Here is a 16,003-nt window from a genome sequence, read left to right on the forward strand (position 1 = left end):
GAAGGGGCAGAAAATGCAGGAAGTGGAACACAGAATGAAGGTGACGTAGAAAGAAAGAGGTGAATTAAGAGTGCGAAAGTTAGTGGGAGTGTGGGGAGGGGGATGCCTTGGCTAAGGTTAGGGTGGGGTAAGTCATCTGAGAGGGAGCGGCTCCGGAAGCTAGCATAAAAAAGTTCCATTGTTTTCTCATATTCCATAACTCATCTAGCACACTCCTGTACCCGGAACGACGTTGTTGTCGCGCCCTCCTATAAATTACCTGGTAAGCTGTATTCCGTAACAATTCTGAGCTCCTAGAACAGGTATGTGGGTGCAACCTTTGTCCTCCCCCTACATCGAGAAGGTGTGTGGGTGCAACCTTTGTCCTACCCCTACATCGAGAAGGTGTGTGGGCGGCTGGGCGCAACCTTTGCGTCTTCCCTACATACTACAGGTGTGTGGTCGTGGGTGGATATATAAGGTGCGTTGTTCACCTTCACATTGCTTTACCATCCATAACATTGAGAGAGGACGCTCGCCACTCATTACCCGCACCACCCAACACTGATCCACTTTCACAAGTTGCTACCTAAGTGGAGGAAAAAAAATGCCGTACCATTTGTCGAGACTCTGGCAATACTTTTTGTTCATATTTTCACTTTCGCGTCCTGCACGTCAAGGAGTCTGTTATCTTTTTATTTTTTCCTTTGTTTCATTGTAGTCTTCCATTCATATTATTTCTCTTATCTCACTGTATCCACCCATTCATTTTGCTATCACCTGGATATTTATGATATAAGAACATAAGAAAATAAGTTCATTTTCGTTGGAAATTGCGATATATCAGACTATTGGCTGACCACAAGAACGTAGCATCAAGGATGGTGTCGTTAGTGACCCTTCAACTGTATTTTGTCATTATGAAGCTGCGAAGATCTGGCTGTTGTGGCAGATGCAAGTAGCGACGATAGGGGATTTCAGTACGGGGTTAAGATGTACGGGAGACGTTAGATGGTGGCCTGGTAGATGGTACTGTGGGTGGTTTATATAGAGGGGGAAGTAAATTGTACTACTTATCACTTAGGTAAATTAGGAAAGTGGCGATAAATGGTTCTATGCGTAGTTTAGGTGGGCGATGACGATAAGTTAGGTGGTGATAAGAAGTGACAGCATCTGACAATGGAATGAAGATCACCAGTGACTGTAGCCGCCAAGGTACGTAATGACAATAGATGGAGATAAGAAGTTAGGATAGTGAGTAACTTGATGACAAGAGATGGAAGAAAAGATAAGTGACGATAATTGGTGACGACGGCAGAGATGAAAAAGATAGAGGTCATATTTGTTAGTAAATGTCATTAAGGGAGATTATAAAGTGACAATAGTTGGTGACATTGGTGAGGACGACTATAAGGTAACAATAGATGGTGACATTGGTAAGGGCAGACATTGGGCGACAATGACATTGGTAAGAGATACTGAAAGTTGTTGAAAGCTGTTGAATTTCTGTCATATTTAAATGAGACAGACGTGACGCTAAGTGGTGATGAAGGAAGGTATGGCAGACCGTCGACAACAACAGAGGCGATGAAAACAATAGTGAGAGGAGGCAATAAAAGGCTCACCCGGGATGTTGTGTTTTTATGGCTAGTAAAGTATCTCTTTGTTCTGCCATATCTTCAAACAGCTAGCTTGTTAGATGGTTACTTAATTAATGTATACCACCTCGGCCTATCCCGTGTGTGTCCTGGCGGGTGTCTGTCTTTAATGATGATGCTTGTTGCTGTTCGACAGGTACTTTGTGTATATGTTGGTTATTATTTTATTATTATACTATTATTATTATCTCCCTCTCACGTCTTTCTGTCTGTATTTAGATTCATAACTTTGCTTTAAGGTGTACATGTATGTTAACAGACAACCCAAGAAATTCAATATAACCGGTGAGAGTAACAGATAGACATGTAGGCTTGATGAATGAGTGACTCGAGTCTGTGAGTGTCTGTGAGTTGAGAGGTGAGGACTGGACTCACGAGACAGGTGGTGGCGCTCACCTTGGGAGTGAGGAAGGGTGTGGGAGGGATCTCTGGGGGGAAATCAGGGTCTTACTCGAGCCCTAGTCCAAGGTTATGGCTTCTAGGTCAAGGTCTGTGTCCTCCTCGTGCTCCACCAGCTGCTGCTTCACCTTCCTTCTGCAGCGGTTTGGGAGTTGCTGCTCCTTTTGATCCGCTGGTTACTGTTGCTACTAGGCGGTGGTTGTGATAGTGGTGATGGCGGTGGTTGTGATAGTGGTGATGGCGGTGGTTGTGATAGTGGTGATGGCGGTGGTTGTGGCGGTCGTTGTCATAGTGGTGATGGCGGTGGTTGTGATAGTGGTGATGGCAGTGGTTGTGATAGTGGTGGTGGCGGTGGTTGTGATGAGGGTGGTGGCGGTGATAGTGGTGGCGGTAATTGTGATAGCGGTGGTGGTGATAGTTGTGGCAGTGATAGTAATGGCGGTGGTGTTTTTCTCGTCTTAGGAATCAATTTAGGAATATATGTTTCCAAGAATAGGAAAACAACATAACATAGCACGTACTTGATGTTAGCTGAACTGTTAACAAAACAATAGGTGTTATATGAGACTACTTGTGTGGATTGTTTTATTGTCTTTACATGTAAACCTTCACAGACCTTGAACAAAACTGTAGTCAAGATTCACCTTAGTTAAAAGGTACTCACTGAAGTTGATACTTAACATCATTATGCTTCTTTAAAAATGAATTGGAGGCTAAAACTAACCTACTTTAATTAAATTCAGTTCTCGTAAGACTAGACGAGAGTTGATAGTTTGTATTATACAGCAGCTGACCTTCGAGGGTAGAACCAGATTGATAAAACATTCCATTCTACCAACTTTTATTGAGATACGAAATATTGGGCTGTCATAAAGCTTAACAGTACCTTAGTAGTGAAGGTTAAATATAGCTGCCCTTTGTCCTTTAAAAATACTGAAGCAAAGTAAAATCCGATTTAAATAAAAGGCGAAAACTTATGCTGGAAAACAAAAGTAACTTCTAAAAACAGCGTCGACATTGTACTAAGACTGTAACTTAACTAACTACATACACTTACCATTAGTTAGACGACAATCTGTGACCCGCTTAAAGAAAACTCGTACCACTCGAACCACCTCCCTCACGGAAGAGGACGTGGAGGAGGAGGAGGACAAAAAGGAAGAAAAGGAGAAGGAAGAGAGAGAGGAGAAGGAAGAAGAAAAGTAAGAGGAGGGGAGGAGGATGATTCTCTTCCAGGCACGACTTGTCTTTCCCAGGGCCAGTTTTTGTGGCGCTCAACACACCCTTGTGGTTGGTCACTAGGCGGGGAGACAGCCCTCTCAGTCCCGGGGGTAAGGGGGTAATGGGGGGGATATTAGACGTTAAGAGAAGAGGTGGTGTTGTAGATGGGGGGGATGTGTAGTGTTGTAGGAGAGGAGGGAGGGTGGAGGAGGATCCGATGTTGGGAATGGAAGGGAAGAGGAGGGATGGCAGAGGGACGGGGACTTGGGATAGGTGTTGGGGAGGGGGGAGGAGCGTATGGTCGAGGGGGCTTATGACAAAGGGGAAGGGGGAGCCTGATAGATGTGTTGGAAAGGTGACTGGGTGGGGGATGTACAGTGGTAGGAAGGGAGGGGGAGGTAGGAAGGTAGGTAGCATAATTGTCTGAAGGCTGAGGGAGTTGAACTGTAACGTGTGAGGACATAACACCTCCATTAATGAGTAGGGGGAAGAGGGATTACGATACTAGTGTTAGAGGGAATAGGGGTAGATAGCTGTACTGAGGGGAGTAGGGGGAGAGGGGAGGTATAAATGGTTGAGAGGACATATTGGCGGCGAGGAGGGAAAGCAGGCAGATAAGGACAGGAATCAAGCGTGACTACGAGGCGGCTGTCGTTCACTAGAGTGACTAGACGAGTATGATAGACCCTCGGGTTATGATTGTGGCTAATGGATACGCCTAAGCTGCTAATACCTGCTGTCACACACACACACACACACGCACACACACACACACACACACACATACACACACACACATCATTGACATGTTCCAAGGAAGGTGTGGCAATGAGAGCGGGGCGAGTGGGAAAAGTTTAAAGGAGGCCAAAGCCACTTTAAAAATTCGACAATAATGACGATGTGCAGACACGAGGGATACGAAAGTGATAAAGGTTTTGTTGGTGTTGCTCAAACACAACGCATAATTTTGTCCTCAGGGCGAATGTGAGATGCGTGCGGTACACCCCTCCTTCCCTGCACAAAATTGTTACCTAACTCGTCCTCTCACCATAGTTTACTAATGGCCATTTTTATTACGCAGTCTGTGTTGAAAACTGCATCACTGTATTAGTGTATGAGAGTGTTATGTATGTGCATCTGGATAGGGAGTAAGTGTGGTGGGCGTGGGTGTGCCGTGTGGAGCGGAGGTTGCAACATCATAGTCAACAAAGCTGTTGCCATGCACCCACACTCGTTCCATCCACCACCCACCCTCCCTCTTCCCATCTTAGTTGTCCCGATGTACAGTAGTTCGTTCTAAAATATACGAGCAGCACTTGTAGAAATTCTGGCTCCTCCAATATCTGCGTTAAGTGCTCGCTAAATCACCTAAAATCTCCGTTTTCTTTTCCTCTCAGGGGAACACACGGTGTTTATAATGTTCTGCCTTTTTCTCCGTTATTCCTGATAATTGTTGTGACCTTTTCTTAAGGTTTACTTGCATGAGGGAATGGTCACTCGTGTGATCTGCTGTACACACACCCTTAGTCTTCTTTGACAATTCGTGAGCATCAACAAATCTACGATGGGTTGAGTGACAGTAAGCCATAGACATAGTGTGTTCAAGCATACTCATAGGTCACTGACACGGTGCGCCGCGCCTTCAGTTTAATTGTTTCTCACCTGCTATTTTATTTTGTTCATTAATTAAACTTTTTAATAAACTTCCTTTTCATAACAATTTAAATACAGCACAGTACAGTATAGTGTGTGTGTGTGTGTGTGTGTGTAATAATAATAATAATAATAATAATAAACGGTTTATTAATAGAGTTGCAGCCGGTGGCTGAAAATATACAGACACATTTGATTTAGACATAATGACATAATATGCGTTGAATACATTTACAGGGCTGTACAGTACATAAATCAGGAGTTGTTTATTATTTTAACAATAGCTGGGATGGTGCTGTTCTTATATCTATCGGTGCGGGCTCTTATGGGCTGAATTTTGTTGTAGTGGCGGACTGCGCGAGTTGGGTGGGGGGCTGCAGGTGGCAGGAGGTGGCGATGGCGAGGGTGGTGCAGTACTCCACGGTCAAACCTTTCCAGTGCTTGGTGGTGGAGGTCACTGAGGGATGGCATTTCCAGGGTGGAGAGAGCGTTGGTGTAGCCGGAGTATTCTGCGCCGAGCATGATTCTGCAGGCCCTTTTCTGTACCTGCAGAATCATGTGTGTGTGTGTTGGAAACTGTCAGTATGAGATGATGTCCCTCGATTTGCCTTTCCTTCCTCGTTCTTCCTTCCCTCACTCATCACCTCCTGGCGGGCACCAGCACCCGTAATAGTATCTCCGAAATAACCTGTCCTGGCCTTGGATCACATTTGGCTCAGGATGCTTTAATTTTTCACATCCTAAAAGTGATTATAAATGTTTCGTGGTGCGTCGCGTTATGTTCCTTTTAAGCTGTCCTGGTGAGCAGCTTCATTCTTACAGGTATAAATATTTCGAAATGACTGACGCAGCACACGTGTTTGAACTGCTGCTTTTTAAAAACGTTTATTTCCCTGTCTGCCTGAGAGGAAACTCAGTACAGGTTGTGTTTGTCCAACGTCGACCACGCCTGTTTGTTCTGGCATCGGAATAGAAATAGTTTGGGAGTTAAATAGGACTCATTTCCGCTTGCAGTGTTTGTTTGCCATTGCCTTTATCTTTTCAGTACCTGGAACAGAGTGACTCATGAGTATTTCGTTCTAAATGTCACGTACAATGATATCTGGTGCGTAAAGCAGCTCCTGCATGTGTCGTGCTGAATGAAGATCTCTCTCACTATTTTCCTCCACGGACGCTTCCCCTGACAACTCATCCGCCATCCCCTGACCCGAGACAACTCCAACCTCACCACCGCGCAGTAGGATCTCTTACTTAATTCTGACGTCATCTTGTTTACTAGATATAGGTATTGAGTTTATATCCTACTCCTATACCTTATCCGTCATGACACAATAGATTATATTATTCACCTTTGGTGAAGAGATGCATCACTTAAAAGTATTTACTGCTTTTTATTTTTATCCAGTATGATCGGAAACTCTTTTAAGCAAGAAGAAATATAATATTTAGTATATTTATAAATGCATTGTAAGAAAATGAATGGTGTTTTGTTCATGTGTTTTATATGTACACACAAAATTATCATTGATTTTTCTTACAACACATCTGTGGGAAATTTTATAGAAATTACCGACCGAGTAGATACAACGTTCCCTATCTTAAGCATCGCTGATTCGACGCCAAGGCTCTCCCAGTCCACTCGTTTGTAAATGGTTATCTTACTTTAAAATTAGAGAAGTGATGCTGGTCGAGTGCAGAGCCGGCCACTCTGCCTCCTTGTGTACCGAAGACGTAGTACACAGTGTACTGTATCCACACTGTCCCTAACGGTCAGTCATGCCTATGGAACCTCCATTTACTTTCTTGCATCTGGAAGTTTTAAAAGTTTTTCGCATTTTACCTTGGGCAGTGGGACCAGGTTGGCCTGTCTCTCTTTCCGGATGTTTCAGTGTCATATTGTTAAATCCTCACGTTCAATGTGTTTCCGCTGCTTTGTTCGTCAGGCGCCATGTTGTGCTGTGTTGACTGACATATGGCGCTGTGTGGCCCCTGTAATCATTTTTTTTTATAACTCATAGATACGGATGTGTTCTCCTTAACCGACTTAATGATTCCCCCCACCGTGTACTGTAGTCATCTTTGAATAAAATGTTGGGACAGCTTCTTTGGGGTTTAAAATAATTATTTATATCTGTGGGTCAGGCTGGTTGGTAAGGTACTGTTCCTAGTGAGAGGTCCTAAGACATCAGAGTGGTGCCTCTTGGGGTTTTAAGAGGAGTGAGGCAGACGTACTTCAGGTGCAACATGACCTCTGCACACACATAGTAGGTCTGGAGGTTGGCCGGAGGGTTATGGGTTATTCACATTTAGTTCAGGGTGTATTTTTTAGCTTTATTTTTTGTCGACAATTTCGGCTGATCAGTTGTGTTATTTGGCAAGTCCAAATTGCCTATAATACACTTGTTGGACTAGTAGTATAACTTATGATTAAAGATCGGCGACCTCTGACCATCAAAACTTATTACACTGTATAATATATGGAAGCTAGGGGATAAGTCTGACATATAAAAGTTTTAACTTTCACTCGTTCTATTGTCTGGTGACCTCGAGTGACCCATTGTGTGTGGCACAGGAAACACTGCCTCCTCTTACCTCCACCCAGACATGTGTTCTAAAAAAAAAAATTCGTCACATTACTTTTTTCAATTTCGCAGCTCATGAGATAAATATTACGAACCACAGACTACTATGGCTACACACAAGGAGGACTTTACACAATCGCTGTTTCTCCAGTACTTATTGTAGATGACTTAAGTGGCATTAATTATTATTATTGTGCGATAGACCTTTTTCCTCCGAGTACACTATGTCAGTAGAAATAAGCCATAAATTGATCCTACTATATTCGGCAGTCAGTTTTTGTGTGTCTCTGGACTCCACAACAGTTTTCACAAGGTCAGCCCACCGGATCTGCATAGCGTGTTTCCTTGTATCGCGGAAATTCGATAGTCTCTTAATGGTCTTCGTGTTCATCAGTCACTGCCTGGGAGGTTCACGTCTATTGTGGATTTAAGACTTGCTGCTTATTATTATTCTTTTTTATTACAAGAAATGGACAAGCAAAATGGTGAGAATTGCCACTCAAACGATTACACACGAACTGGTTGACTAAGAGAGTCGATAAACAAATAGAAAATTAAAAAATAAATGGAATTTTGCACTTGATTTCTCTAGTGTCATGTGAGTGCAATTTGTTCATGATCTAAAATAAATAAATCTTTCATAAAGTTTAATAAAGTCAAAAATCACAGTTTTATCAACGTCATCCAAGACCCATAACATCACACGACTTGATGAAAGATCCACATAAACGCATCTTGATCGAATCTTAGACGGCCACTTTTATTGTCCAGCGTAATTCCACCCAAACTCACGAAGGCTAGATGGTCTTGTACTCCTGAGAATCCCCCTGACGAGGTCGTGGGTAGTTACGTAAGGAGGATGTCTTCCCTTTGTGTCTGGAGTTTCGTGGTGGTGGCGGTCGTGACCTTGCGGGCCAGATGGTATGGGGAAGTCCTTTGCCGTTAGCTGTGTGTGTGGTTGAGGTAGGCGTGCCCTCTACCTCCTTTAGCACTTTTTTTCTTCTATACCTTCCCCTTAAGGGTTTCCCGGGTGCACTGTGCATTCCTCGCCAGTCTCTAACGATAGTCGCCTGCCTCCTGTCTTTTTCTTGTGCACTCCCTTTTCCAATCTCTTTCGTGTGAGCTTACCTTTGTATTCATTTATCTTCTCTTTCTCTACAGTGTGAGATTATGAAGAACCGAATCCATGAACTAAAAACGTTATTACGATAAATAGTCCTCATATATTAGGATGTAAGGATAAACATTTACTGGTTGACTAAAGCAAGAACACAACAAAATGACTTACAAAAATATCATCAAATTTATACTAAGGTAAAGTAAAGAACGTTTACAAAAAGATCTGTACCTTAAGTGTTCCAAAATAGTACCTAGTGGACGTATCTAGTAAATTATGGTCCTATTTTTGCACGTTAGGTGTATTCTTACATATTTGGTTACAAAGGATATTTATCACACGAACCTTGGGCAGTCTGAGTAAGATGGTTGTCTCTACTGGAAGTCTGTCGGTGTCTCCTGCTTCCTCCAGTTTGTCTCTGTCTCATTTTCTCAAACTTTTATTTGTCTTTTGTTTTCTTTCTGTGTAATGGTATATTCTTCCATCACTCTCTCTCTCTCTCTCTCTCTCTCTCTCTCTCTCTCTCTCTCTCTCTCCCTCTGTATATGTTACTTATGTAATTTATATGTCTTCCTTTTTTTCCTCTCAACATCTTTTTCTCCTTGTTAAATCGCTTCTCTGTTCTGTCTCCTCTATTTCCTTATCTATCTTTTTATATTTGTATGTCCTTGTCTTTTTCCCTCTCTTTATCTCCTGCTACGGGTGCGGCGACCATGTGGGTACAGTGCTCACCTACGTTGGTTCGATCACGGGCAATCCCAGTCCACCTAATTGTGAATGATGACCTAAATTTACAGTTGGGGAAGAAAGGGCGGTAGACTACAGTGCCAGCTACGCCACCTCCTGATACACCGAAGGTTTACTATACACTGTGCTTAATCAACACTCCCAAATTTATAGAATTCTCTTTCACTATCTCTCCCCCCCCCCTCTCTCTTTTTCTCTCTCCAGTCGAGCATATCTCCCCGCCTACCTATGGCCTCTTACAATGACCGTAGCTTTAGGGTAGTATTATTCAAGCAACAATTCAAGGCTACATCCCCTATGCCCTTCTTCAACACCATGTTTATGTGGCTGGGACCTTTTGGACAGATATTATGTTAACTAAAGCAAAGTTAACACACACACACACACACACACACACACAAAGGTTCGTTATATTGTTCCTAAAGTGGCCATAAGAGAATGCATCAAGTTACAGAATTATCGCTGCAGTTTTAACACCATTATAACCTACTGTATTAATGTATTAAGTAAGATGAGCCATTTAGATATATTTTCACGTTATTTTCAGTTCAAGGAAAATAATCGTACGAAAGTTTGAGTTTCCGAACCTACTGTATGATCTTATGTATAGGTCGACATTTAAGTCACACGCCAGGGATCTCTTTGTAGAAAATCACCTACATGGAAATCCATCACGAGACGGGGGTAATTTATCAGGACACATCACGACGAGGCATTCCCATTCAGGTATATATTATGGTCCGTGGTGGCGGGTGGTGCAAAGAACCTGTTGGCTAAGGCTTGGTTACTATGGTAGAGGATAATGATGGCGTGTGATGCTCGGCTGGCTGGTGTTAAGTCAAGCAGGAGTCATTTGGGAGTTCGGATGTCACGCCAAGTTGCTGTGGTCTCGTCTGTTTTGGTTCTTCCTTCAACAGTGTCCCTTCCAGTTCTGTTGTTTTGCTTCTTGCTTCATCAGTATCCCTTCCAGTTCTATTGTTTTGATTCTAGCTTCAACAGTATCCCTTCCAGTTCTGTTGCTTTGATTCTAGCTTCAACAGTGTCACTTCCAGTTCTCTTGTTTTTTGGTTCTTACTTCATCAATGCCAACCCTTGTCTTTTTTGCTTCTTGCTTCATTGGTGTATTCGGCCTTTTTTCTTTCGCTTCACTTGTTGGGGTACTCGTGTGGATTTAGAAAAGATTTATAAACTTTCTGGGGTAAAGCTACATCTATGTATTTTTTTATTACTAAACCGGAAAGTCACGCAACCAACACTTTATGCTTGTTATTGCTTCCATCTCTACGCTTATGTGTTTCGGAAGTGCTCCCGAGTCTCACAGAAAATTGGATATGTCTGTTTTCAGAATTCATTTTTGTCATACATACATACATACATACATACATGGGAGGGCCAGGAATCATGCACTGAGCCTACATTTTATCATGACTTGTGGCTTAGCTTTAGTTTACATAATATCTGTCCAACAGGTCCCGGCCACATAAACATGGTGTTGAATAAGGGCGTAGGGGATGTCTCTTAATTACTACCACGTACTAGACATTGTGTTGTATAACTCTGGGTAATTTTTATGTAGCCTTGAATTGTTGTTTGAATAATACTTCCCTCAAGTCACAGTCGTTGATAGAAGCCACAGGTAGGCGGGGAGATATGCTTGGCTGGAAGGAGTGAGAGATAGAGAGGGTATGGGGAAGAGGGGGAAAAAGATCGTGAGGAAGAGGGAGGAAGAGGGAGAAGGAGATGGTAAAAGCACAGTGTATAGTAAACCTTCGGTGTATCAGGAGGTGGCGTGGCTGGCACTGTAGTCGACCGCCCTTTCTTCCTCAACTGTAAATTTAGGTCATCATTTATAATTAGGTGGACTGGGATTGCCTAAAGTATACACCAGACGAGTTGACTTAAGGTAAAACACAAAAATAACGTGCTAAGATAGGACCAGAATAACTCTCTAGAATTTACTAGATATGTATATACATAGCTACAAGATCTTCCTTTTTTTTATTCTCTACTTAAGTTGTAGTACAATTTTGATGCTATTTTTGGAAGTTATTATTTTTGTGTTTTACTTTAGTCAATCAGTAAATGCATCTTTAGATCTTCACATACGAGCAATATTTATCGTAATATGCTTTTTAGTATATAGACCCGGGTCTTCATAATCTCACAGGCAACTGTATCCCGGGTTCCAGGCGCAACTGAGTGGAGGCGGTTATGTTTGCACGTGACGGAATACCCAAGTTGGTGTGGCAACAGCTCGAGCACACAGAATAGCAATGTTTGTTTAGAAAGTGTTCCTTGGAAACCTTGTTATTGTCAAGTCACATTAAACACTTGAGTATTTGCTCATTACCGGGTACTGTACTGAGCAGCATGATTTACTTCGCGGGTAAATGTCTCTCGCCTATTATTTGGTGCCCATTATAATCGAGGTCGAGTTAAGCAGGAAGAAAGAGGATAAAAATAAAGGAAGTAGAATAGAAGAGAGAAATAAAATACAAAAGGAGAGTGATAAAGAATAAGTAGATAAAGAGAGAGCGAATAAGTGTTTTAAGCAGAGTAGCTGGCATACGCAAGGTACAATTGATCAGTAACACACAACTTAGAACCATGAAACAAAACTCATTTTTAGCCATTTAATGATCCAATTAGATAAGCCACCACCTGCTCGTTCCCACGTACAAGGTGGAGTCATGAAGACACTCCCTCTTTTATTTATAAACCCGCAACACATTATTAATATCGCCTGATATACCGAAATATATACACCATTTTCGTCTCCCTTGTTCTTAAGAGTGTAGGTTCCAGCGTAATAGGAAGATCTTAGAACGGTAGCAATCCTTGGAAAGTCTCCCACAGGGTTTAACAATATATCATCCTACGGAAGGAAGGCTGACGTTTATTGGGCATAAATTTAGAATGTATAATCAAGTTGTTAACTAATTAATAACCCGGGATCTGGGTACTTCAGCTGCTTCACCAGGGAACATTTTGTGAATGTTTTTGTAGAATGTGAGAATTTACTGGAGGTGATTTTTTATTTCAAGCAGATATGATCTAAAGTGCTGTAGAAGCTAATGTTTTAAAGGCTAATTAGCATTATTTAAAATAATTTTATTGATATATTTATTTAGCTTAGAACACCATTAATTTATAAAAAAAATATTGTACCTGCACTTACACAACCATCCCTTGTACCTCAGCGCAGTATTGTACCAGCACTAATGAAAGTGGTGTTCTTACTTTCCCAGGTGTCAAACGGGCACGTGAATTGCGCCTTCAATGGAGATGTACAATCCAAGGAGGCGGCGAAGAAAGAGAAGGAGAGCTTGGCCAAGAAGTATGAGGGTCAAGACCCTTGGGCCGTCACGGAGCTGGCGGTTGACGACGGTGTCAAGTGGAGCGGTAAGTGTGGCTGCTCTTCCGACTGCTGTGATGTTGATAGTAGTCTTCATACTACTACTACTACTACTACTAATAATAATAATAATAATACTAATAATAATAATAATTATCGTAATAATAATAATGATAATAATAATAATAATAATAATAATAATAATAATAATAATAATAATAATAATAATAATAATAATAATAATAATAATAAAAATAAAATAATAAAATAATAATAATAATAATAATAAAATAATAAAAGTAATACTACTACTACTACTACTACTACTACTATTACTAATAATAATAATAATAATAATAATAAAATAATAATATAATAATAATAATAATAATTATAATTATAATAATAATAATAATAATAATAATAATAATAATAATAATAATAATAATAATAATGATGATGATGATGATGATAATATTAATAATAATAATAATAATAATAATAATAATAATAATAATAATAATAATAATGATGATGATGATGATAATAATAAAATAATAATAATATTATAATAATAATAAAAAAATAATAATAATATTAATAATATTAATAATATTAATAATATTAATATTAATAATAATAATAATAATAATAATAATAATAATAATAGTAGTAATATTAATAATAATAATAATAATAATAATAATAATAATAATAGTAATAATAATAATAATAATAGTAATAATAATAATAATAATAATAATAATAACACTGTTCCTGCTGGTGTTGCCATTTACTATGGCATTGAGTATTGATGATGGTGGTAAAGTCTTTATTGATACTGTTTACATTAGTACTGATATTGATAGCCCTAATTACTACTAACACTCACACCACCACTACAGATAATACTACATTGTTTACTTCAATTCAATTTCAATTGTTTATTCCTTGATAGAGGAAGCGGGATCCTAGTGCCGTCACTAGGTACCCATGTACAATAACACCAAAAGCATCTGGCAAGTGTCACAAGTATATACTTTAAATCACACAAACAGCGCTGAAAGATATTGCCCCCCCCCCCCTCTACTTTCACCATTATTACTTGATATGTTCGTATTTTTGGTCAGTTTTACGTATATTATTCTGAAAATTTATTAGAAATTTTTAATAATTAGGGAAAAATTACCCATGAAATGGTGAAACAAATCATTATTCGTTTGGTTAGAAAAACGTAGGTTACTTTCACTTCGTGTAGGTAATCTGGTGTGTGTGTATGTTCTAGATGTAGGTGTTTCAACTGCCTGGCTCATTAAGCACCGAACAACACCAAACAGCATTTAGAAATTCACGAGGGCACAAAGTCACTCCGTTCTTACCGTGTGTGTGTGTGTGTGTTGACAGGGTGGGGCTGGACGAGTTCCTTACCAGGGCTGACTGGAGGAACCTGCTCACTCAAAAATACACAGTCATGCCAAGAGTGCCAAGTATGTCCTCTCAGCCAGCTCACCTTTCACCTTGACAATGAGGCCACACATGACCTTAGTGAGTGACCCGGGAGTTGGTCAACCCAAGGTCATCTGACGCACCGATCAGTTCCCCCCTCCCGACACCACCTTCAACCCCTGCCATGCGTTCCTGCCCCGACATACAGCACAACCTTACCTGCAATTTAAGACACCACAGCATAACACGTATGTTTAGAATGGATAGCTTGGGCGAATGACAGTGAATTAGGGGTGCGGTTAGTGATGCGCTTGGAGTCCATCCAAGTCCGGAAAAGGGATTTCAAGCGTGACTTTTAAGCTAAAACATGACGATTTTTCAAATTATTCTGAGTTTTGAATTTAATAAAAGCACGTTAGATAATAGGTTTTACGATAGTAACGACGTGAACAGCTGTGCCCAAATCTTTTTTTTTTCCAGAAAACTAACGTGTTCCTTCACAGCTGTACGGTGTTTATTCAAATCAATGCAGCGAAAATTGATATTCAAGGTAGCGTCTGTGTTAACCGAGTCGTTGATAAAATACTCATAAATAATGTACTCTGACAGCTTAATGACTGGGAGAGTTCACGGTTAAGTGCAGTATCTGTACATAGGTTGACGCAAATATTAAAGCTCTGTTCCTCCACGCAATGTTCATCGATTGGGAAATGAGACATAGAAATTGCATAGTAATTTTATCAGAACTAATGAATTGGAACTTACTGTACAGTCGTACGCCTGGGTGTTTTTACCTCCTGAAAGTGATTAGACTGAGAAATATAGAAAGGATTGAAAGGTCACTCTACTTAAGAGGGTGGCCGTGAACACACACACACACACACACACACACACACACACACACTCAAACACAAGAAATATTCTCTGAAATATATTTTAATGCTGATAGTTTCTCCAGCATTTTGATGAATTTATACGTCTACCTCTCTCTCTCTCTCTCTCTCTCTCTCTCTCTCTCTCTCTCTCTCTCTCTCTCTAATGATTTTTTTTTCTTGATCTTAATAAATTTTTATTCCATCACATCACATAAGTGTGTGAATGTACCGCCACTCACCAATAAACTCACATGACCCCACTACAAGTTCACCTCCTTCGCCATTCTTCTATTGATTTCTTTTTAATACAGTTTTAGAGCAGAAACCAACGAAGTGGAAACTGTTTATAGGAATTTGGGAGGGGGATAGAGAAGAGAGAGATGAGGGAGGGGAAGGTGGGACTTGGGATAGCTATTAACATCACCGAATAGTGTTATCAAGTTGTCTATATTACTCTATATTCTTGTTTGTTATTTGTCTTGCAGCCATGTGCCTTAATGTTAGTAATATGTAATGCAGGGAAACAGTTTAGAGGTTATACAGTAATTTCTTGAGTGTAAATTACCAATTTGAACGTCACTGCTGTTCATAATTATTTGCGTCTCCCTTATTTTATTTTCACTGCAAAAAACGAGAACAGAATAAGAATTAATTGTTTGTATAAAATGGAGGAGTAAATAGTAAAGTTATCCACTGACGCACATCATTCGGGCGTGGATGTTAGGAAGTTAATTATCAGAGCGGTGGAAACTGATACGCATATTCAAGTGTCGACACAGTACTGGTGTGAGCTGAGTAAGGGTGTCTACCTGATAAGTAACCAGCACCAAAACAATGACGAGAAAGTAAAATTGGAGTTACTGACTTAAAATGGCTCCATAGGAGCAAACCAGTCGTGTTTTAAGGATACTTTAGTCTGTTGTTGACAGCAGCACTTTTTCCCACACCAGCTTCCCGAGGAATGTTTTTAT

The 16,003-nt window shown here is 40.4% G+C and overlaps 1 protein-coding gene across 1 annotated transcript in view; it reads left to right on the forward strand.

Moving 5' to 3' along the window:
* The window catches only part of LOC121869301 (sodium-dependent phosphate transport protein 2B-like), a 55,100-nt gene that overhangs the window by 8,413 nt on the left and 30,684 nt on the right, over positions 1–16,003 (forward strand). The window contains exon 2 of the mRNA XM_042370548.1: positions 12,605–12,758. Coding sequence (XP_042226482.1) covers positions 12,605–12,758 — 154 coding nt within the window. The remainder of the gene's footprint in view (positions 1–12,604; positions 12,759–16,003) is intronic.

The sequence above is a fragment of the Homarus americanus genome, unplaced genomic scaffold (assembly GCF_018991925.1).
Source record: "Homarus americanus isolate GMGI-L3 unplaced genomic scaffold, GMGI_Hamer_2.0 scaffold36734, whole genome shotgun sequence".
In the NCBI taxonomy this organism is placed as follows: domain Eukaryota; kingdom Metazoa; phylum Arthropoda; class Malacostraca; order Decapoda; family Nephropidae; genus Homarus; species Homarus americanus.